Source organism: Strigops habroptila, chromosome 11 (genome assembly GCF_004027225.2).
Source record: "Strigops habroptila isolate Jane chromosome 11, bStrHab1.2.pri, whole genome shotgun sequence".
Taxonomy (NCBI): Eukaryota; Metazoa; Chordata; class Aves; order Psittaciformes; family Psittacidae; genus Strigops; species Strigops habroptila.
Genome location: NC_046360.1, coordinates 20704658 through 20728012, shown reverse-complemented (window position 1 = coordinate 20728012; position 23355 = coordinate 20704658). Strand labels below are relative to the sequence as shown.

The 23355-nt window shown below is 47.1% G+C and overlaps 1 protein-coding gene across 1 annotated transcript in view; it reads left to right on the top strand.

Moving 5' to 3' along the window:
* BSN (bassoon presynaptic cytomatrix protein) overlaps positions 1–23355 on the top strand; it is a 95433-nt gene that overhangs the window by 1285 nt on the left and 70793 nt on the right. Inside the window, 1 exon segment of the mRNA XM_030501027.1 lies at positions 22795–23194. Coding sequence (XP_030356887.1) covers positions 22795–23194 — 400 coding nt within the window.

Genomic DNA, 23355 nt, shown 5'->3' with positions numbered 1-23355 from the left:
TTGCCTGACGGAGCTTCCCTCTCGCTCCCAGCTGGCTGCAGTCTCTGCTTGCATCCAGACGGGCTTCAGGGATCTCACAGGGCGGCCGAGCTGCGGGCAGGCTTCTCTGTGTAAAATCTCTGTTAGCTTTTGCACAAGGAGCATGGAAGTATACCCTGAGTGAAATCGTGCCTGTTTTCCATCCTGTTTTTTCCAGCCCCCCCTTGCTAACTAGTCACTGGTCCCTCTGCTTCGGCCTCTGCCAGTGAGAAGTTGTTCATAGGCTGCCTGTAGCAATTTAAAATTAAAGACTTGTGGGGCTGTTTAGGCTGGTGCAGTGAGATGAGCCGAGGGAGCCGTGCAGATCTGCTGTCTCTGGCTTTGGCACTGCCCTGGGGCTCCTCTGTTACTGCCTGGGGTCTGTGCTCGCTGTTATACCAGGGCTGGGGGTCCTGGAGGCTTGGAGGGGTGGAGGAGCCACAGTCCTGCAGCACTGACCATCTCCTGCCGGGAACACCAGCTGGGTTTTGCAAGCCATGCTCGAGCCCTCGCTGACACTCCTGCCCCTCCTGGGGAGCTGCTGCCGGGAGCTGCCCTCCCCTGCAATTAATTAATGCAATTAAGGAGGTGGGCTGCTCGGGGCTCTGCAGGCTGGCGGGGAAGGCAGCTGCGGAGCAGCGATGGGATGGGGAAGATGCTGATCTGTACCAGGGTAGGACGGGTGTGGGGGGCTGAGGTAACGCTGAGGGGTTTTAGTGCAAGGTAATGAAAGTGGAAATGAAGGCCTCGAGAAGAAAGTCATTTCTGTGAGACGCAGGAGTGGGCACGTAAGGCAGACCAGATGTTGTAAATGGTTTAGCAAAGCATGGCTCGTGCTGACCAAGCAGCGAGTGTGTGGTGCACAGAGCACCGCTCCAGAAATCCCAAGTGACAAGAGAAAGGAAAGGGAATTCCTCCCAATATCTGGGCAATTGTTTTTTATTTTATCTGAAATATGTAACTTGTATCTAAGCCAATGAGAAGTGTAACAGTGTTACTTTTCTGTGTGGTGTTTCACAACTTGCTTTGTGTTATACAGGGAATAGTCTGAATACCTGATACGTGGTACAGTGGATTTCAGGGTCTTGTGTTTAAATTCATAATAATCGTTTTCAAGAAACTGTGCACACTGTGGAGAGACTTCAGAGAGTGGAAAACATCCTAAAAAGTAACATCTTCTCATGGGGTTGCAACATCTACTGCTATTTATAAGCTTTGATTTTCTGCCTGTGTGCTTTGGGTGAGGCACGGTGGAGCCAGGGGATGAAGAGAACATGGGCACAGTGTGTGGCTGTGCCACGGCTGGGCTCTGCCAGTGGGGTGCAGCTCTGAAAAGGCAAACGTGGTGCAGGATTGCATCAGGCGAGGCGTTTTCAGTGCAGATGAGGAGACCTTGCCCCTGTGCAAGGTGCAGCTAGAATCTCACCTAGGGAGTTGTGCCCAGCCTTAGTGCTCGGGCAAGGTGATGCTGAGGAGGGAGGGAAGGCTTGCTGCTAGTCTGCCTGCACAGAGCCTCTGTTGCCAGAAAGGAGATGAAAGATGGAGCTTTGTTAACCTATAGGATCAAAGGACCACAATTGATGCATTTGGACTGAAAACCTTCCAGCTGCCTGCCAGGACTGAACCCTTTCCAGGAGTGGTCTGCTCCTCCAGAGAGACACCCTGAGCAGAAGGGACAAGCTCATTTTACAGTGCAGCTTGATGGACTGATGAAAAGGGGTTGGATGAGAGAGCGGGGCTGATCCCGAGCTCAGAAACATAGCTTGGGGCACAGCTGTTTAGGTGTCCGGTTTTCCTGGTATCCTGAGGAGAGACTTTATTGCTGCTTGTGATTGTATTTGTCTGTGCCTGATTTATGGCCAGTTCATTCAGGTTCTCGGTCTGTCTGCTGCTCAGCTGTAGAGCTTGTAAAAGACTTGTTTTTGATGCCTGGATGCATGAGCTAAGGCTGAAGGATGGGCAAGGGGAAGAGGGTCAGTGTCCTGGGAAGCACTGAGGACCGGGCACAGATACACGGGCTGCCAGTGGGAGCAGCAGCGCTTTCAGCATCACCGTTTCTCTGGAGCTGGGAGATGCATGTGGCAAACAGCCGGGCTGGCTGCTGGGATTCAAGGTTGAGAGGGAGCTTTCTCCCACAGCATGCCAGCACAAGCCGCCAGGACCGTTGCTATCCATCATAAAGAAACCACTTACTGAATACCCCGGAATTCCTCAAGCTTCAAGGTAGGCTTGCTGTGAGTTGAAGGTCTTGAAGTGGCCAAGAAGGGAAGTTGCCAGTGCTGAGTGGCAGCACCTCCTGTGTGTGCTGTGAGTGCTCCCCGAAGCTTTGCTTGGCTTGGAACCACAAGTCAAGAGTTGATCCTGTTTATCCTGTTATACACTTAGCATCGGTCTGTTTGCAGGTGGTGGAGCTTGAAGTAAAAAATCAGGTGATAGGAAAGAGTATAGTAGAAATGGGACTGAAAACAGCAGCCCCCAGTTAGGGAAAATAGCTCATCTTTGGAGGAAACGTTAGTGCAGCTATATGCTCAGTTCTGCCCTTTTGGTAGCTCATTTGTGTTTGCTGGTGCAGGCTTGTTTTCTCACCATAAGTACCACAGCAATAATAGGTAATGAGTATATACAGAAAAGTAATTTAAAAAAAAAATCAAGTTTGCCCATTTCTTTTTAAATGGGCACTTTCCACAAGCTTGCAGAGACGAGCAGGCGATGTCCATTTTCATATGACTGTGCTAGGAATGAAAGAAGGCTGTGTGATGGAAAACCAGGCTGTGGACGGTGCTCGCAGTGCTCTGGAGAGCCAGCTCCGTGTTCGTGTCCATGCGCTGCTGTCCCCAGAGAGACTGAGCCCTGAGCAGGACAGCGCAGGGTTGTTACCATCAGAGGCATCGCTGGAAAACCTTTTCCTCAGATAGGTTCCTTTTCCTGGCCTTTTGCTGAACTGTGGAGTGGCACTCTGGAGAAGCCTGCCATGCACCCATGATTAGTATTTGTTTAGTAGAAGGTGTCCCTGCCCGTAGCAGGGGGTTGGAACTGGACGAGCTTTAAGGTCCCTTCCAACCCAAACCAGTCTGTGATTCTGTTTGCTAGAAGACATTTGGAGGGTCAGGAGGAAGCTGAGGCTTAGTTTAGGTGAGGAGGGAAAGAGCAAATAAGCAACGTTTCAAGTTCACGGAACTTGTGCAAGCCAGATAAAAGGTAAAAGGAGGAGTGCAAAGTGCCACAGTTGACAGATTGAGTCAAAATATTTGCTGTGTTAAATATCCCACTGGGCTTCAATTCATCTTCCTCTGCCATGATGGGCAGGCAGTGTCAGCTACAACACATTTTCCCTTTAGCAAGCGGTGCTTTGCATACTTCTGATGGGTTTGACAGCAGCCGCTAGGCCACTGAATTTAGATGGTGCAGTTCTGGGTGCTTAAATAACTCCAAAACCTCTTCTGTGAACACGCTCATCAATATTCAAAATGTTTGGCATCAAACATTAATGGCTTTATTTCCAAAACAAATACACAGATTTGCAGTCGCTTCACAGGTTGGGGTTTCTCACTGCTGAAACCAGCCTGGATGTCATGCTGGAGACATGCCTCTACCCTTTGCTTTTGCCATGGGAGGGGCTCCTGGATGCACATACAGCATCTGCTGTATTCTGACGTGGAATAGTTTGGAGGGGTTGATTTCCTTCACTCTGTTGGTTTGTGCTGGTTGAAAGTTGGAGGACTCTTTGGCTCCTCCTTGCATGGTTTCTGCTGCTTTCTGTGTGCCCAGATCCCGAGTACTGCTGCTCAGCCTCTTCTGCTGACGCTCGGGAGCAGTGCCGCAGCCTGAGTGACCGCAGCTGCTGGTGCCGGTGGGTCCCTCACACCATGGGTCGTGCTGAGCAGCGCTATGGGCTGGCGTATGCTTCTCCAGCGTGCCTGAATAAAACTGTTTCTTTCCTCTGCTGTGAATTGAGCACTTAGTTGATGCTTCCCGTCGTGTTTCCAATTCAGTGCAAACAGGTATTCAGTGTTGTGACATATTCCTGCTGTTCATACCGGTTTGAGGAATGCACGATGTGCATCTGAACATCTACCTGCTAGAAAAACACAGCCGCAACCCTGCCTCTCTGTGCAGCCTCCTCCCCTGGTGCTCTGGCTGGGGCTGGCACTGTCTTACTTTTGGCCGAGGGTGTTTTTCTAGTAATCCTTTTGCAACATCAGACTCATTTCCTCATGTATGAGATGCGCCTTTGGAAGGATGTGATGGGCAGTCAGGCTGCAAACAGCATTTCCTGAAAGCAAGTAGCTCAGAAGGGCGAAATGGGATGCATGGCAAAGGCATTCTGGCTTTTCACTGAATGTGGAAATAAGATTTTCTTATTTCCGTTAGAAAATTACCATTTTGTTTGCTAATGAGTGCTGCTGCTCCTGGTTGCTGCTTGGGTTTTGAGTGGCAGCACACGCCGATGGTCATCCCAGTCCCACACACTGCAAACTGTTGCGAGCATTGCATGTATTTTCTTGAGATTGAGATTGTCGCTGTTGAGCCATCGCCGTGATTCCAAACATCTGTTTGAATGACAGATTTGTTATTTTTGCATCAATCCGTGGACACGACTGTTCTGATGAACAGGGTTTTTTGTCTTTTTTAGTGCCTGGAGGTGCTGAGCTTCAGCGTGACCCCCAAGTGCTGCTGTGCAGCCTGTCAGTCATCGCTGAGCATGCCGTACCGCTTTTCACGTCACTGACACTGAGGTGGTTTTATAAATACAGGGAGCTGGCTCCTTGCTCAGAACACCCAGCACCTCCAACAAGCTATTCAGGAGCCTGCAAGAGAGAGCAGTATCCTTGTGTCCTGTTAACACTGGCCTGTGCTTTACTGCAGGGCTGGAAGACGTGTTCCTGGGGGGTTCCTCACCCAGACTCTGCTCATATTTAATATCAAAGCTGACCAAAGATGGTGATGGTATCTCACTGACTGTTGCCTCTTTATAGCTTAGTAGTGTGTGTTTGATATTGAAGATCAACCCTGGCCTGTTATCAGACTGGGGACGGCGGTGGGGCAGGAGACAGCAGCTCCTCGCCCATGCTGAGTTTCTCAGAGAACATCATCCACCATGGCAAGAAAAGCCGTGTCTGAATGTGATCTTTATTTTGTTTTCTCTTTTCTTTTTTTCCCAAGTGTTACAGTTTGGCTTGAGATGAGAAGTGATGGTGTGCCATCCAGCCTGACCTCTGGCACTGGGTGGTAAAGATCATTCCGATGGCTAACAAAGACAAAAGGAAGTCTGGAGTTTAGAGGTCCAAGCTAGCCAAATGTCAATGAAATATGTGTAAACAGTGAGCATAAGTAAGTGTGGAAGCAGTGTACTAGAGGGTGTTATGGGATATATGATCACAGAAGGCTTAAATAAAAGCTTCACCTCCTAAAATACACAGTCTTCCTCAGCTCAAAATGACAGTTTCTCTGATGTAGAGCAGATTAGCCATTCTTACTGGCTTTATTCCCCTTGAAGATGTGATTAAATAGTTCGGTGCATTCTCTTTTGTCAAAAATGATTTAGTTGTGTTTCTAGGTCAGCGTATAGAAGAAAATTGTGTATATATTTAATGTGGTAAAGTGTATTAGGCACCTTCTAAGAGAGCTACAACAACAGGAAAAAAACCCCAGTCTGTTCCCAGACCTTTCTCCTCTCCCTGTCTCCTGCAGCAGCAGTCCTTCTTGAAAGCCTATTGCTCACAGGTCACCTCAGCCCTTGTCCTCCTCTTGCTTCCTGACGCTGGGAAGAGCCTTTTTTCACACGTTTCCCCTAGACCAACCGAGGTTAACATCTTCACTCGGAGACTGTTAGTGCTTGCTGGTGATGGGCGCAGTTGTGCAAGAGCCAAGTGACCGTAACAGGGTGTGTAAGGTACTGGCGGGCAAACGGTGACGGAGATGTTCACCCATTTCTGGTTCTGTAGCCAGATGATGGGGCATGTTGCATGGCTCGGATGCACAGGAGGGTGGCCCTTGGCGTGTTGGTCAGGACTCAAAGCTGAGCCTTTGGAGGTGACGTGATAGTCCTACCCTTGTCCACCATGCTCTTCTCCTTTGTGTTCACAGCCAGGCAGTGGGTGGTTTAGGAGGTATGGAGGGGATATCATATGGACACCAAGCTTCCTCACCGTGTCACAGTTATGTGGTGATTTCCTGAGTTGTAGCTAGCTCTGCACAGGCTCCTCTGACCCATGAGAAGCTCTTTCTCTCCTCCTGGAAGACTGTTGGGGTCATTCCTGTGTTTCTTGGTGTTTTTTCATTCTTTGTCAGCAGGATTCAGTCCTGTGCTGTGACTTCTACTGGGATGTCCTGCGGCTTCTGATCCCCCATATGAGGTGCAGGCTGCCTTCTCCTGCCTGTGACTTGCTGCCCATCACACCTGCAGTCATCTGAACCTCTGTGCCTGAGCGTGCTTAGCTGCTCCTCACGACAAGAGCATCTCCTGCCCTCCTCTCAGATGGTTTCCCCTCTTTTTGAAAGCTATAACACAACCTAGAGCAAGCAGATGCTGCATGGAAAGTGCATCCATGCTGCTTGAGAAATGTTGCTGAATTTGGAGGGTTTTGGGCAGGTATGACTTACCATTCCTCACTTGGCTCCGGGACCTGCCAGGGACCACAGCCTTTTAGACATGACAAAGCAGTTTCCCACACTGAATAGCTTTCAGATGAGGATTTGACAGCTTCTCTGAAGGCCGCAGAAGAAAAATCACTGGACCAAAGCATTGCTCAGTGCAGACGTGATGAAATTCAGTGTTTCAGCTGGTGTGTTTGAGGTCAGCATTCCCTCCGCCATCCGGCCCAGGGTGCCGGAGGCACAGCCATCTATGTAGGTGTTATAGGAGAGGGAGAGTTTCAGAAGCCAGATGTCAATCACTGAGGGGCTTTGAACCTTTCTTATCTTTTTTTCTTGCCTGCCACTAGTTGCTTTTTAGCCTGTTCCCAGCAATGGGGGCTCACAGGCTTCTCCGATTGCTGAGAGGGACATGAGGCTGACACTGAGCTCAGAGCCTGGCTCCAGTGGACATCCCTTTGCAGGACCAGTGCTCTTATGAGGATCATAGTGTCATGAATGTCGGGATTTATTTGGGAATTTGTCTTTACTTATGGCTTTTGAGCTCTGTTAGGAGAACTTGAAGTACATGACCTCTTCTGACATGGTCCCAGGGAGCTCCTTCTCAGGGTGCTTTGTCCTTGGAAGTTGTACGTGGGCCTGAAGTCAATGTTAGATGTATTGTCTTCAGCTATTAAATGGATTTAGAGTGGTCCTGCCCCTCTTGCTAGCCGGTGTGAGACCCAACTGGGTCTGCAGTGGGCTCCCCAGTATAAGAAGGAGTCTGTGGGTAGCTTGCGTCCTCCTTCATCAGTCTAGACATGAGGAGTATGAAGAGATTTTGCCATATTAGTGTCTGCAAAAGGATGAAATTGTGCGTGGGAATTACTTTCAAAGATTGACATGTTGTAGCTGTTAACCAGTTTTGGGGGTTTTTTTAACCAGAAAAAACAGATTGCAGCCTGGGAGAAACAGTGTGGGGTTTTTTTCTCCCATCTCCTAAAGAAAACATTTCAGTTACAGATATGTGAAGTTATGAGTTATAAAATAGGAATAGTTGAAATTTGGAAATGTGGAAGTTCTTCAGGGACTTGGTAATTTGCCTTCCTCTTGTGAAAAAACCCAAGCAGCTGATAATACAAAGCTTATGAAAGGCTTGGGGGAAATGCTGTGCTGAACTAGATCGTTTTCCACGTTGACTCTGAACTGTACTTTTTCCTTTGATGAAACATGAAATTACTTTTAATTTATTTTGTTCCAATCCTAGTTACATAAACTATTATTTGATTGTACAGCTGGACTGAAAAACTGTAGGAGGACTCACATTTAGGATTTTGCTGCCTCTTTCTCATTAAGCCTACAGACTGATTTCTTTAAATGCACCTATTAATCTTCTTAGGGAGACAAATTATTGTTTGGTTGGGTTTTTCCTTTCTTTTTCTGGATTTTTTTTTTCCTTTTAAATGCTAAACTCCCAGTTAACTGCCAGAGTAAACACTGATGGTTTGAAGCCTTTCCAGGTAGGTCTGCACTGCAGCTGGGCAGCGCTGGGTTTGATCTAGTTAGGTTAAGCCCCCGAGGTGGTCAGAGCCTAAACCATTCTCATCTCAATAACCGCCAAGCCTGCAGGATGGGGTAATGCATTTTTTTCCATTTTAATTCTGCAGTCTGCTGTTCCAGTAGCTTCTCTACAGTAACTTTTAATTGCGTTACTGATTTCAAGTTCAGGACTTGTGGGGCTCCAAGTTTGGGACCCATTAATGTAGTCCCTGTAGGACCAGCAATAGGATGCAGTGAACCATTAAGGGGTAATGGGTTTAAACTTAAAGAGGAGAAGTTCAGGCCAGATGATAAGGAAGTTGTTCTTCCCTGTGAGGGTGCTGAGGCGCTGGCACAGGGTGCCCAGAGAAGCTGTGGCTGCCCCATCCCTGGCAGTGTTCAGGGCCAGGTTGGACACAGGGGCTTGGAGCAACCTGCTCTAGTGGAAGGTGTCCCTGCCCATGGCAGGGGTTGGAACTTGGTGAACTCTAAAGTCCTTTCCAATCCAAACCAGTCTGGGATTCTATGATAACCATGTGTTGTCCTTAAAGTGCTCAGATCTTTCCCATATTTCCTTTGAAGTATATCAGCTTTGTTGTCTTCTGCACATGATGGTAAGCCACCTTATTTTGGGTTTCTTTTTACCCATTTATAGCCAGGTTTCTCGATGGAGCAGGCAGGTGCCCTTGTGGACCTTCTCCTCTTTCTGCCACTGGGAATGGCTCTTAGGAGGGTGGGGAAACCGCTGTCAGGCTGCTCCCGAAACACATCCGTGGGCTGCGTCTGCTCCGATATGAACCTACGAGATGTCTGCAGCAGATAGTGCTGGGGCACATTGTGTCAGCCAGGCAGCACTGGTAAATGCCGCTGCAGCTTTCCATAGGTACTCCCAATGCTGGCATACATGAGGAGGCAATGCTGGGTGCTGCTTACATCGCTGGAAACCAGCCTGTGCTCTGCAGCATCTACCCTGATTGTCCCTTTGGATTTAGGGAAGCTCTGTAGTCCCAAGGAGTGGAAATTTCCAAGCCTTCTCCTTTCCCCCCACCATCTGCAAGTTGTTGTGGATGTTTTGCTTGGAAATCTGTGGGATTTCTTGGGGAGCACACAAGAAAAAGAGGTTGTTTCCATGTATGTAGGGTGGAGATCTTTGAATCTGCTAGTCCTGCGAGCACACGTGCAGCCTGCCCTCCTCCCTCTGGGTGAGATCCTACCACCAAGGGCCCCGCAGCAGAGAGGGCTCATGGTCCTTTCCTGTCCTTTGAACCTTTCACGGGGGTGATTTTCAGAGCATGTAAAGCCTGTTTACCACTTTATCAGACCAGGTTTGGACTGGTTACAGCACAGTCATGGCGTAACATCAGTGCTTGTTTTAGTGGAGAAGATGGTCCATACTACATTATATGCCGCTAATTACCTCAACATGACAAAAATAAGGCATCCAGAAACATCACTTGGGGAGAAAACTCAAAGGAAGTATCTCCTTAAGTGTCCCTTTTGTACCTTATTTTATCTGTCTTTATTGAAGTATCTCCCAGCTGCACTGGTTAATGGATTAGGATGTGATTCCTGTTGTCTGTACAACTCAGTTTCATCTAACCCATGTCAGTAATTACCAACTTCATTTTGATTTATTATTACTTAAATATACAGTCCCAAACGCTCCGAATTAACAAGTTGTCATGCCTTTCTTTTCCTTCGAAATGTGCAAACAAAACCAGCTGCTTTGGGCACTAATAAAATGCCTTCTACTTATCAATATGTCTAAAATCTAGTTCACTTATCAAGTAAACTTCTCATCCTTAAATTTTACCTGCTTCCATTTCTGCCACGTTCAGCCGTTTGATGGCACCGTGAGGATAGATACATCAAACACTTAGATGCGTCAGTCTCTTTGGGGACAAATGTTCTGGTCTGAGGTATGTGCGGCAGGGATATACATGCAGGGACAAGGTGCCTCAAAGAATTGCAGACGCTGGAGAAGTGTTTTCCTTTGATCCTATAAAGAATTTGGCAGGGGAATTTCAGGCTCTCATATTTCAAAAGTACATTTAAACTGAACAGCTTGAAATATTGACGTTGATGGTGTCTCTGACAGCACTGGTAATGTATTATTCTTTGGGTTTGCTTTATCTTTCCTGTTGTGAAGACCTGGTTTACACACAAAAATGTAATTAATTCCAAGTTTGGTTTGCCATTTGCATTTGAGCTTCCAATTCAAATATCTGAAAACCAAAAAGTGCAAACCTAAGGCACACAAACAACTGGATTGACCCCGTCCTGCGCAAGGCAGTTGGCTGGCAGCCCCATGGCAGTGTCCCCAGCAGGCTTTTCCAACCGTGGTCCTTGTCTTCAATAATAGACATTATTGGACCATGTTTTCTGGTGTGGAAAATGTTTGGGATGGAGAAACTTCTGCAGCTGAGAAGTGTTTCTGACAAACACAGCCCAATGTGAAGTTTTCATTGAATGGTATCTGGCCATGTTCGAGATGAAGCTCTCCTCCTCATTTGAAAGCATGGGCTCATCAGTTTTACTGTGTGCTTTTCTAAGTGCACAGTACTTGGAGCTCTTTGGGGAGGACACGAGTTGATCACTGTTTCCTCCATCCTTGCCCAAATGATCTTTTGATTCTTCTTCCACACCTTAGATGTCAGCTCTCCTGGTAACCTGAGGCTACAACCAAAAAAAACCCCCAAATTTAAGGACCTAAATGGCCTGGGGAAGAGCTAGAGGGACAAAGATGCTGTGAGGTGCAAAAACACAATTGCAGGATGGATAAAAATGCTACAGTTTTCCACAGACATACACAAAAACCCCATTCTCTCTCGTGTTTCATTTGCCCAGGCTCAAACAAATAGGGGTACAAAGTCAGGATTTTTCTGTTGCTGCTTGCTGCAGTCACAGGAGCTGTTTGTCTCTCTGCAGTATGGTAGCCTGATTTCCTCTCCTGGAAATTGCTTTTTTAACTGGGTTTTTCTATCCTTTTTCTAAAAATACGAGCTGGTTTCTTTCTGGTATGTCATTACCGTCTCTTTTTTAACAGCACTTCTCTTTCAGATGGGTCTTCCTGTTTTTTCTGCCTGGAATGAGTGTTGTTCCTCGTTCCGGGGCTGAGTTTGGTTGACTCAAACTGTCACGGAGATGGGTAATGATACATATTTTTTTTACATCAGCTTTTAATTTTGGAGCATGGGTGGAACTCATCCAAAAAAAAAAAAAGGACCCTGCAGTCCTCTTAATGGTTGAATACCAACTTCTTGCTGCTGGAGGTAGAATCATGGTGGTGTGGACAGGACCATGAATGCTGTCCTGGTGGGACCAGACCCCTGGGATTGACCCCCTTTTATTTAGCCACCAGCAGCACCTCGGAGCATGTACCACAGCAGGCCAACAGCTAGAGAAATCCCTCCAGCTCCTGCACTGAATCAAGCCTGAAGCTGCAAAATCAGACCTTTGTGCCACTCTCCAGGGGGAGGAAAAAGCCAGAAGCGAGTCAAGGGAACGAGCTGCCTCTGCTCTTCATTTTGAATTGCTTTCCAGAATGCATTTTTCCCAAAATAACTTCATTGTGTGATTTTTTCTTTTTTCGTAGATCGTTCTGTATTTGATGATGAGCATAAATTGACATTTTCTGAGAACTGTCCAAAATGGCTTGAAGAACTCTTTGCAGAGTGGCAGTATCTCATTTAGAGCCCATCACTACGCGTGCCTGTGGTTCTCTTATCTTCTGTGCGTTACTCTACATTTCTTGACCTTGGATTTCACCTGCCATGGTGTTCCGAAACACCCGTTTCAGGAGAGCCTTCTAAAGCTCCTTGCATTCAGTTTTAGCTTTGAATACTCTGAATGAATTTGTGCAGCTCAGCAAACTCATCCCTTCATTATTCCCCTCCTTCCCAGGCCTTTTATGAATATATCCCATTTATCCTACAGGAGGGTCCTGCAACTCTCCTCGTGAAAACCTGATCATCTACCTCTATCCTTGGCATCCTAAACCATGATCAGTTATCAGCCCACAAGAAGGTTTCCCCTCATTTCACTATCTTTTACTTCTTTTTTTTCCTTCTTTCTTTTTACATTTTTATTCTAACATTTCTCCTACTGAGATGATTTTTCAGACTAATCCTGTATGTGAAATGTTCCGATGTGGGAACCTTCATAAATTTCTCCTTAGCAAACAGCACGGCAAAGGTTGGATTTATCTTTTCTTTGACAATCTAGCATTCCTTAAATATTTCTGTTGCTTTTCAATCTTGGTTCAGTTTTCCAGATTCTTTGGCAGATTCCCAATTTCTGAAGTTTTAGATGTTTTTTTTGTTTTTTTGGTTGGTTGGTTGGTTGGGTGGGTTTTTGGCCCAATTTATGAGCTGTTCATAGAATCCCAGACTGGTTTGGGTTGGAAGGCACCTTAAAGCTCATCCAGTTCCAGCCCACTGCCACGGGCAGGGACACCTTCCACTAGAGCAGGTTGCTCCAAGCCCCTGTGTCCAACCTGGCCTTGAACACTGCCAGGGATGGGGCAGCCACAGCTTCTCTGGGCACCCTGTGCCAGCACCTCAGCACCCTCACAGGGAAGAACTTCTGCCTCAGAGCTCATCTCAATCTCCCCTCTGGCAGGTTAAAGCCATTCCCCTTGTCCTGTCCCTACAGGCCCTTGTCCAATGCCCCTCTCCAGCATTTTTGGGGAAGAAAAAATCCTTAAGGGATATTTTTTGTGTATGCTTTATTAAGTTTTTTAATTTAATTTGCCATAATTCTGGAGGGTTTTGTTTTGCTTTTTCTTATCTAGATACAATTTTTACTTTTTGAAGGATTTCCTTTTACTCCTGTAGCCTCATTTGCTCCACTCTTTGATTATATTGCCTTGTTATGGCTATGTCTTGAGCCCTTTCTTGATAGTGCGGGTTTTGCTTGAGGCTGTAGTATGCTGACTGGTCCCATGGAAACTTCCTTTTCTTACCCTTCTACCTGCTGCTTTTAATTTCTTTTTAACAAACTTTTTCACTTTCTCTGATCTCCCCCCCCACTTATTATATCTGAATAAATAGATTGAAGCTGAGTTTCTTATGGACACCCATACTGAAGGTTTCTGTCCTCAATTTTAGCATCTCTGAGCAGGCGCCATGCATGTCGCAGGACCGAGGCAGGAGGAGGTAGCTTTACTCTGCATTGCTCTAGGGAATAGTTAACAACCTCCCCCAAAAATTGTGTTGCTGCCAATTAAAATCAGAGAGGCTCTTGAGGAGGGGGGGTTATAATCATAGATTTACAAGATAAGCTGTCATGATCATGTGCCATAAAAATTGCTTAGCTTCATGCCGTGGTTTATCTTTCGGCTTTGCTGGCATTTCATAAATACAGCGCAGGAATTCGTGCTGTCAGCTGCACTGGGAGGAAGGTCTTGAGTTGAATGTGGCTGTGGCAATTGGCTCTTTCACTGTTCAGTTGCTAGAGCTCAGCTATAAGATGTAAGTGGATGGAGGCAGAGGGGAGGGTTGCCCCTTGGCTGGGGTACTTTACTTGTCCTTTCTGGCACCCACAGTATTTTCAAGATTGTCATGACCCTTTATAAATTATATAATTTTTTACATGTATAATTGATTTTGTAGAGCACCTCCCGTATGAAGACAGGCTTTTTCATATGAGAAAATTGGGGCTGTTCAGCCTGGAGAAGAGAAGCTGCGTGGAGACCTCGGAGCAGCTTCCAGTGTCCGAAGGGGGCCTACAAGGATGCTGGAGAGGGACTTTTCGTCAGGGGCTGTAGTGATAGGACAAGGGGCGATGAGTTTAAACTGAAGTAGGGGAAGTTCAGGTTAGATATAAGGAAGAAATTCTTTACTGTGAGGGTGGTGAGACGCTGGAATGGGTTGCCCAGAGAAGTGGTAAATGCCCTGGCAGTGTTCAAAGCCAGGTTGGACAGGGCTTTGAGCAACCTGCTCTAGTGGAAAGTGTCCCTGCCCGAGGCAGGGGGTTGGAACTAGATGATCTTTAAGGCCATTTCTAACCCAAACCATTCTATGATTCTATGACTGTGAAGGATACAGAGGCCACACATCGAATAGCTAGATGGAAATCAGATTGAAGAGACAGCTCCAGCCTGCATCTCACTGTCCTCCTGGGGATATTTATCTCCGTTTCAGCCGTCCTTTCTCTACGTGCTCCCTGGTGTTGGTCACAGGGCTCTATCTCTGTGGCAGGGCTCTTCATCATTTCTTGCAGATCTTCCAAGTCCTGCCATAAAGAGGAGAGGAGCTGTGTGGGCAGCAGCCTGCTTTGCAGTCCAGCCTGCATCCCTTGAGCATGGCCACCCTCAGCGCTCACCTGAGTTAATGTGGAGTTTGGAATGCTTGACGAGGGGACTTGATGAGTCCTGCAGCCAGGCAGACGTGCTGAGCATCCTCTCCTGTGGCAGGATCCTTGGGGCCAGTGGCTGGGGTGCCTGCTGCCTCCTCTCCTTCCAGCTCTCCCCAAGGCTGATCTTTACCTGCACTGATGGTCCAAAGCTGACCTACCGACTGCACCCATTCACTGGCAGAGCTACCGTTCCTCCTTGAGTTATATCTTCTAGGTACTTTGTAAGTGCCCAGAGAGATGCAGATGCTGGATCAGAAATCCTGTCGCCCTTTCTAGTAGGCTCCATGTTCACCCCAGGGACAGTGTTTCTGTGGGCACAGTGGAGCCAGGGCTCCTGCTTTGCATCTGCACCCTCCTGGCTCTCAGCAGCTAGCTGTACCGCTCCTCTCACACCATGCAGCTAATTGCGTCACGATCAAGAAGTGGCTTCTACTTTGTCTCTGGAAGATATATAGGTAGTTTTCTGCTATGACGGAGGAAACAGATTTTCTGTGACACTGAGGCAGAATAGGTATCGGACACCTCACTTATCCCCGAGAGATTTTAATGCTTTGAAGTTCAAGATTGTAAATGTTCTCAGCAACAGTTATACCGCTTGAAAAGGAGACTCGTTCAAATCTTCCAACCTTCAGTGTGCCTGCTCTGTAAAGCTATCTCAGAAGAAATCTCTTTGATATATATTGGGCTGAGATCACTACCTGCAGGCTCTTCTGTCATGCCAGTTGCTGGTGGCTCTGAGGGGCTTGGCCAACATCTTGACAAGGGTGGCTGCACATTTCAGGCATTGGCAGCTGAAAGAACAGCTCCCCAGAGCAGCATGTGGTGGTCTGCAGGTCACTCAGTGACTTTCTGGCTTGCAAGGGCTCTTAAGAGATAAGCAAAAGTCTCCTGATTCCAGGTCAGGTCTTGGGTTTCATAGAGGCTGCTCTACGCTCTCTAGGGATCAGTTGCCTTGCATTCGGTTGCAGATGTTCATCATAGCCTCCTAGTAGTCATCAGACCTTGGGATTCTCTGGAGAGAGGTTTGGGGATGCTGGACTGGTGGATGTGAGCAGCCTGTACTATGCTTTTGTGTTGTTTCAAAGTGCCATAGGAGAAATTGCTCTTAGCTCAACCAGGGCCAAGTGAGATACAAATGAAGTATTTACTTGTACATAGCAAAATTAGCGTAGAGTAGAATGGAATGGAAGGTAACAGAATGGAACGTAACATAACGGAATGGAACGTAACGTAATGGAACAGGTCAGAACAGAACAAGGGCTGCAATGATCATCTAGTCCAACTGCAACTGATAATGATTCCCAAACACTTACAAAAGGCAGTGTGCAGGGATGAAAATAAGGAAGTAAATGTTTATTTAGAGTTTAAATCAGTCATAAGACTCTTTTTCCGTACATAGATTCACCTAATAAGGCAGCAGATGCTTCTCACCAACCGTGCTTCGTACAGCAGGGTGAGTGACAGTGATGTGTTAGCATGTTGCTGATTCTTGTTTGAATCATGGTGCTAATAAGGTGGAGAATAACTGGTTTGTGGTGGTCTGAGGCTTTTCCTAATCTTGCCTTTCCAAGTCATGCATTTATAATGTGGATGTAAATTGGAAAACTTTGGGTTCTTGTTGCCTTGCCATTGGTTGCATAGTCGTCTGTGTTTTAAACTAAGGGAAAAGCTGGCAATAGTACTAAGAGTGTATCTTCTGCAAAACCAGGAGCCAGAGGAGGACGATGGCACTCTGTGCATCAGTGTTGCTTGCCCCATGGCAGCATCATGCTGGACCTCTGGTGGAGGTCCACTCCTCTGGTGGAGGATCACTAGTGTGGTGCGTTAAGTGCAAGTGGCTGATGCCATCACCTGCCTGGCAGTCCCTCCTTGAACCCCAGCCCCAGTGGGGTTTAACAGGGAGGCAGAGGGCTCAAGGATACCATGTTCCTCTGTATTTATGAGAACAGGTATGTAGGTGGAGGTTGGGGAGCCAAGTGATTGCCCAGATTGGGTGTAAGCCTTGAGCAGCAGCTCAAGTATAGTGTTCAGCATCAGGAGACACATTAGGGATGCCTTGGTTGCAGGAAAAATGCCTGACAGAAGCTGCATCTTATTTGACGGGGATAAAGCAACCCTGGAGCAGGAAGCTATAAGAGAACAGGGTTTTTCCACTGCTCACAAAAGCAAGTCATTAAACACTGTGTCCTTTCACAAAAGTGCTTGTGTTGCCATCTAACAAAATATTTCCTGACAGTTTCTAGTCACCATTTCATATTTTCTATTTTGTTTTCAGTTGTGTGACATTCGCTGGTTTTAAACCATGGAGTACACACATCTCCAGCATGAACATCTTCCTGCATGGACATAAATATAATAAGTCAGGAACGCTTGGGTTTAAGTGGGTGCTGATTTTTAATTCTGTAGCTGCTTCTTTATTGTCAAAGCAGAGTCTGATACAGGATTTCCTGTGTTGGATGTAACACTACTTAGCGCCACAAAGCTGCCACCAGTGAAACTCCCAAGCTCAATCGATATTTTATCATCACTAGTGTGAGATTTTCAGTGCGCATAACAGAAATCAGAGGCTGTCCACATCAGGCACTTATTCTACTGTTGATTTATTAAAAGGTTACATGTCCTATTTGCTAGTCTGACTTGCTGATAGGTAGTATATACCACCTAATATTTGATATTATCCCACACAGTTCCTATGCCAACCCATTAACGCTAGGAATTGTTTTTCTGAGTCAAACCCAGTGCCATTTTGACCTGGAGTGCAACTGCCCTTTTATCCCCTGTTGGGTTTTTCCCTAAATAAGTTATATTCAGTGATTCTTAAAATCAGTCATGTGGATGTTCACATCAGGTTCCAGTTGAACCAGCTACGTCAAATCTCTGCTTATAGCTCTAATTCTTGTTCTTTAACCCAGCATCCCTCTTTTGGGTGTGAGCTTCTGTACCTTCTATATCTTCTCTTTTCATGCTTTATCTTGATTTGTTTGCTTCTCATACCCTTGGTTTTACTGCAGGTAAGCAGTTGTGTGCTTTCCCTCTTTTTCTACTAACAGAAAAGACTTGCTTGACCCCATTTTGCCTATTTTTGGTATGGATGTGAAGCTAGGAGCTCCCTTCCATGGACAAACCCAGCTTTTCTTTGGAAAGCTTTTGTAATGATTGTGATGGTGCCATTTGTTTTCATGTTCTTTTTATATACTATAATGCAGTAATTAGATCAGTTGCCCAGTGAGCAACCCATTTCAGTTGGCACCAGGCACAGGAGGGATGCAATCCATGTTGCATAAAAGGGCTGCAGCTCCTGAAGGATTTACTCAGACCAAAAATGCCAAGTCCCTGTGGATGCGAGAGGGCTGCCAGGGTTCAGTGGCAGCTGAGCAGATGGATATGGCCATTGTGTTCAAGGGGAGAACGTGAAATTAGGAGAAAACCAGTGCACATGGTCTTGAGCTTTTCCACACACTGCGCCTGAACAAGACTTGAGTTACCAGCCGTACGTGTAGATTTGGTGTAATATCATTATTACTTGATTTTAAAGCAAAAATGTTGATGGTGTTGGCATTTACCTTGCGATGGTTGTTGCTCCCAAGTTAGCATCTGGTGTGCAGAAGGAACCATTGACATCTCTTGGGATGCTGGCTCCAAGCTTGGGTCTTGTCTGTAAAATTTAGTGGCACCAATGAACCTACTTGGGTGAAATTAGAGCAATTCCCTTCTACAGACCCTGACTTTACCTCGGAATTCCTGAATAAGAAGGCGTACCAAGTTACTGGAACAGAATTGTAAACCAAAACTATGTCACTGCATTGCTTTCATCTTTCCTAAAGCTGCTGACATCTTTTTACTGGCACTTCTATGCCATCAAATGTTAGGTTTAGGACAAATCTTTTTTTTCCTGAGATTAAACATTAAGTAGCAAGCACCCTAACATTTGATTTGGCTGTAAATAGGATTTTGTTTTTAAAGCCTTCATAGTTCTTGTTATTTCAATGGAAAACTGTAATTTTTACAGAAGGGACAAAGTCAAGCATAAAAAAACCTGAAGTGCTTGTAACATCTTACACCACTGAGCTTGATTTTGTGGAGAATGGCTTTGACCCTTGGGTTTCACTATGCTGTTCATCTTTCTGATCATCTCAGCTTTTCCCTCCTCATCTTTCTCCATCTCTGCCCAGCCTGCCAGCACGTTTGCACCAGCCCTAAATAGAAAGGCTGGTTTCATATCCATGCCTGTTCCTAAGTGGAAGAAGGGAAGTTCTGCGCCTTTTTAATCAGGAGAAGTATCTGTCAGTGAGGCAGACCTGGGTACAGATGAATCTCTTGGGGTGGTTTTGGCTAAGCTTGCAGCTTAGGCTGCTCTCTGGCACGGAGCTGAGGGTTAGTTTCTGTGGGTGTTTTGCAGTGCTTCACATTGAGAGACGTGCAGATGCTTCTTTCACTGTGTAGGGAAGGTAAGAGGTGGCAGGAATGTGCTGCAAAGCTGGGACTGAAACCCAGGCTTCTGATACTGGACACCCAGGACTACCCCCTTCTTCTGGAGGGTGAAATGCTGCATTCCTCTCTGCACAAAGCAGAGGCTGGTGCTGTGTGCTGCTATGGCTGGTTCGATGCCCCATGTTCGAAGGATGGTGGGAGTTCAGCTCCAAACAAGCTTGGAGAGGGTTGGGCAAGAGGCAGAGGAGCAGATGGCTGATGGTAGGCATTGCTCAGGCTGGCTGGGCTGCATCAGGGTAGGAGGCTGGTTGTGGCTTGGTTCAGTGCTGTGTCAGTGTTATGCTGGAAAATGGAGTTTTAGAAAGCAAGAAGGTAGCCACTGGTTTTCAGTTCAAAAATGAAAGAATACGTCTTCCTGTCTGCCCAACCTGTCAGTGACTGCAGGCAGATTAACAGAGCTGCCTGCCTGACCTTCTCTTGATAAAGCATTCATAGACAGAATACAATAAATGGAAACCTCGACGATATAATTGCTAATAAGCTTGGCCAAACACTTTTGATATTCTTTACTTGGACAAAATTATAACTCTGTTGGTAACTGTGAGAATGCTGCTGAATTTGGACCCTGCAGAGGTGTTTGAGTATCACCAATGTTTCTGATTCAACACTGAGGGGGTGCAGAATCAATACAGCCCCCATCAAATGGGTGAAATCCTGCCTTATTAAGACATCTCAATTTAATTGTTAATAAGCGATCTAGTGGCATTGGAGGGAATTTCTTTGGAACTGGCTAGCAGCCCGATACTAGTTAGTATTTTTATGAGTGATAAAGGAGGCTGACATGACAGAAGGGGCTGAGCTGCATTGTGTGTAACAACAACAAGAAAAGGGTTCATAGCCAGGTATAAACCATACAAACATTGGAGCGTCCTAGATGCAACGAGTGTGGGCCTGTGTCTGATTCCATATGACTGTTCTCATATTCTTTCCTGGGGCATCTCTCCTGTTTCTGTATTTGACAGACCAGATGATTCCTTCTGATCTCAAAATTTCACAGACACGTTCAACTGGTGCGAGTGAGAGACAGTCCAGCCTGGAAGGATGAGGCATCTTGGATAATTATAACCTAAATAAATGCAGTGATAAGTGCACAGAGTGAAACCACTGCTGCAAGCGGGATGGACATGCTGCATGGCATTTCTTTGCTCCTGAAAAGGTGAAGGGAGCTGGGAGGGAGCTCGGTCCTGGGCTGGGAGAACATCTCTGGAGCAGCACTGTCCTGCTGTGCAGCAACTGCCCAACTGCCCTCCTCCCTCTTCTGCACCAGGAATGATGCTCAAGGCAAAATAACAGCACCATGTGTATTTTTCTCATGGATTTTTCCTTTTTCAAGAGAGCCACAGACTCTGTTTTGGGTAGGAAATGTAGTGAGCGTGTCTACGCCTTTTGTGACAGCCCCTCTTGATGGAGCACAGCTCCGGAGGTACGGTGCTCCTCATGCTGATTTGCTGCAAGAAATTCACTAAGCAAAAAATTCACCCTTTCTTTAAAGAGGGGTACTCGAAGGAAACAAGCCAGACTGTTAATACAGCTGCAAAAAGGGGCGGTGACTGCTGATACACTGCTAAACCCTTCCGCTGGGGGTAGCTGCTCTAAGTTTTTCCCATTTTACACAGAGCTGATAAGGGAAGCTGTGGTTGAGTGGTATTTCTGTGGTAGAGCCACTTTGGAGTCAGAATTCCTACTCGGTGGCAAACAGTTTTTCATATCAAATGTGGAAAAAAAAAAGTCTGAATTTTGAAATTTGCAGTGGAATAACCATTCTCTCTTTCCAAATAACAGTTATTTGACTGTATACACATTAATCTTTTCAAATAACACTATTTTAATGTTATTTAATACACCATCAGATCAGCAGGTATTCTGATACCTATAAGAATTAAATTCAAGGAGACAAAATGCATTTTGCTTTCTGACAGCACTGCCTCATGGTGTCTGGGACTGAGCTCTCCCATTCCACCAGCTGCAGGTGCCACATGTTTTATGGGGCAGCAGCTCTGCAGCCCTCAGCATCCAGAGGCAAATCCGTGTTCTGAGCTCAAGGGCATCAGTATGAAATGATGTAGGAGCAGCGGGTGTAAATGGCACTTTAGTGCAGGTGCCTTGCTGAGGGCCAGGGGTGGTTTGCTCTTTAGTCTGGAGCAGATCAGTTACTCCCTTATGGCTTTGCTTTATGATGATTGTGCAATTCCTCCTTCAGAGAAGTGGGTTTCAATCTGAGCCGGGAAGTATTCCCAAAGTGCTATTTTAATATTTATTTTCATTCGACTTCCTATTACTGTGGCAACATGCACTTTGAATTTCATTAGTTTTATGCATTTAAGTTGCCTTTTTAAACCTTTGTAAGGTCAGACCCTGCTTGGGTAAATCAACAGTTTATTAAATTTGAGATCCTGAGTAATATTTTTCCTCAGCCAGCTGTAGATCCCAGGTAGTGAGGGCATTGGGACTTCTGACTCTTTGGAGAATATTTGTGGGCATTACTGATAATGTGCACATGCACTGAATTATTCTGTAATTAGATAAACATCTTCCAATGCAGATTCATGCTCATGCACTCAGGGTCCATTGGCAGCACATTACAGGGTACCTGCACTGGGATCATGTGGAAGGTGGGGTGTACAGGACCTCATGCCATGCTCATCAGCACAAGAGCTCAGAGCTCTTGCAGATGAAGCTGCTCCAGAGCTCCTTGGGGTGGCAAGGAGCACGTTGAGCATCCGAGGCAGGCTATGGGACTGCTGCCTGACCTCAGCATCGCTCCTTCTGGGTAGCCCTGGTTTCACAGGGAGACATTAGGCAGAAGCTCTTCCCTGTGAGGGTGCTGAGGCACTGGCACAGGGTGCCCAGAGAAGCTGTGGCTGCCCCATCCCTGGCAGTGTTCAAGGCCAGGTTGGACACAGGGGCTTGGAGCAACCTGCTCTAGTGTGAGGTGTCCCTGCCCATGGCAGGGGGTTGGAACTGGATGAGTTTTGAGGTCCCTTCCAACCCAAACCAGTCTGGTTCTTTATGGTTCTATGGTTTCATAGTCCTGTCCTGGTGACCTGATGCATCCCAGCTGGTTTTCTGCCCAGCCAAGACTCACATCACCCAGAAGAGAGTGCAGCTGGGGGGCAGCCAGCCCAGACAAGCCCCTGTTGCCCATGCTTCTCACTTTAGTAATGATAACTAAGGCAGAAGTGATGCCCTCTCTCTCAGTTTCTCACTGCTGTGGCCCCTGGGAAACAAGCCCTCCATTGCTTTCACCTGCGACTTGCATGGGTGCAGCTTGAAACCACGAAAGTACAAGTAGTTCTCTGCCTCCTTTGGGCTTTTGGAGGGGTTTTCCTTCAATAAACAGGGTTCTGCAGTCTTCTTGTTTCACAGCAGCTCATAGAAGTAGGTTGTGAGAAGATGGTTTAGCACGCGTTGGCTGTCTCCCTGCAGGAAGGGCCCCACAATCCGCAAACCAGAGGTGCTGGAGAAGTAATGAGGAGCCCTTTGCTGTCAGGAGGCTGAGCTGCCCCAAACTTCTCATTGCTGATTTATGTGCAACTTTCTGGCTAAAGCTCAACTCTGAATACACCAGATAATTCAATTACATCTCTGCTGTTGGGTTATATAAGAGAAAGCTGAAATTGTGCCTCATTTTGTAAGGTAAAGCGTGTCCTTCTGCCGATGTGAGCAATTTCCCTGGTTTGCAGCGTGGTTTCGCTGTGCCTCCTTGGCCGAGCTGGGGCTTCAGGGGCGGGGAGGCAGCTGTAGAGGTTTTCTACACCGGCATCTTTGGAATGTGCTAAACCTGGGCTGATGATGTGCATTTTACTGGTGTTTCAGCACGCTGAGGAGACCGGAGCAGCTGGATCAAGCCGCGGGCCAGCGGTCAGCGTCCCCCTCCCTCGCACAGACTGCTCCCAGCTCCCAGAGCCCGCGGGACATGAGGGGCCGGGGCCAGCCCGGGCCGGCGGCGGAGGCGCCGCGGAAGATGCTGCAGGTGGATGCCCGGAGCCAGGGCTCGGGGAGGTCTCCGTCGGTGTCGCCGGACCGGGGCAGCACCCCTACATCCCCCTACTCGCTCCCGCAGATCGCCCCCCTGCCCAGCAGCACGCTCTGCCCCATCTGCAAGACGACGGAGCTCACCTCGTCCCCCGGCCAGCCCAACTTCAACGCCTGCACCCAGTGTCACAGCAAAGTCTGCAACCAGTGCGGCTTCAACCCCAACCCGCACCTCACCCAGGTAACACCTCCTCTGCCTCGGGCAGCCTGCCCGGCCGGTTCGGGTGGGTGGTGGGCTGGCTGTTGCCAGGTTTTGCAAGGAGAGGTTCTTGCTTTCTCCAAGCATAGAAATTGCACCTTTGCTTTTGGCAGCTGCAAAGCATTGACCAAGAGCAAGGGCTT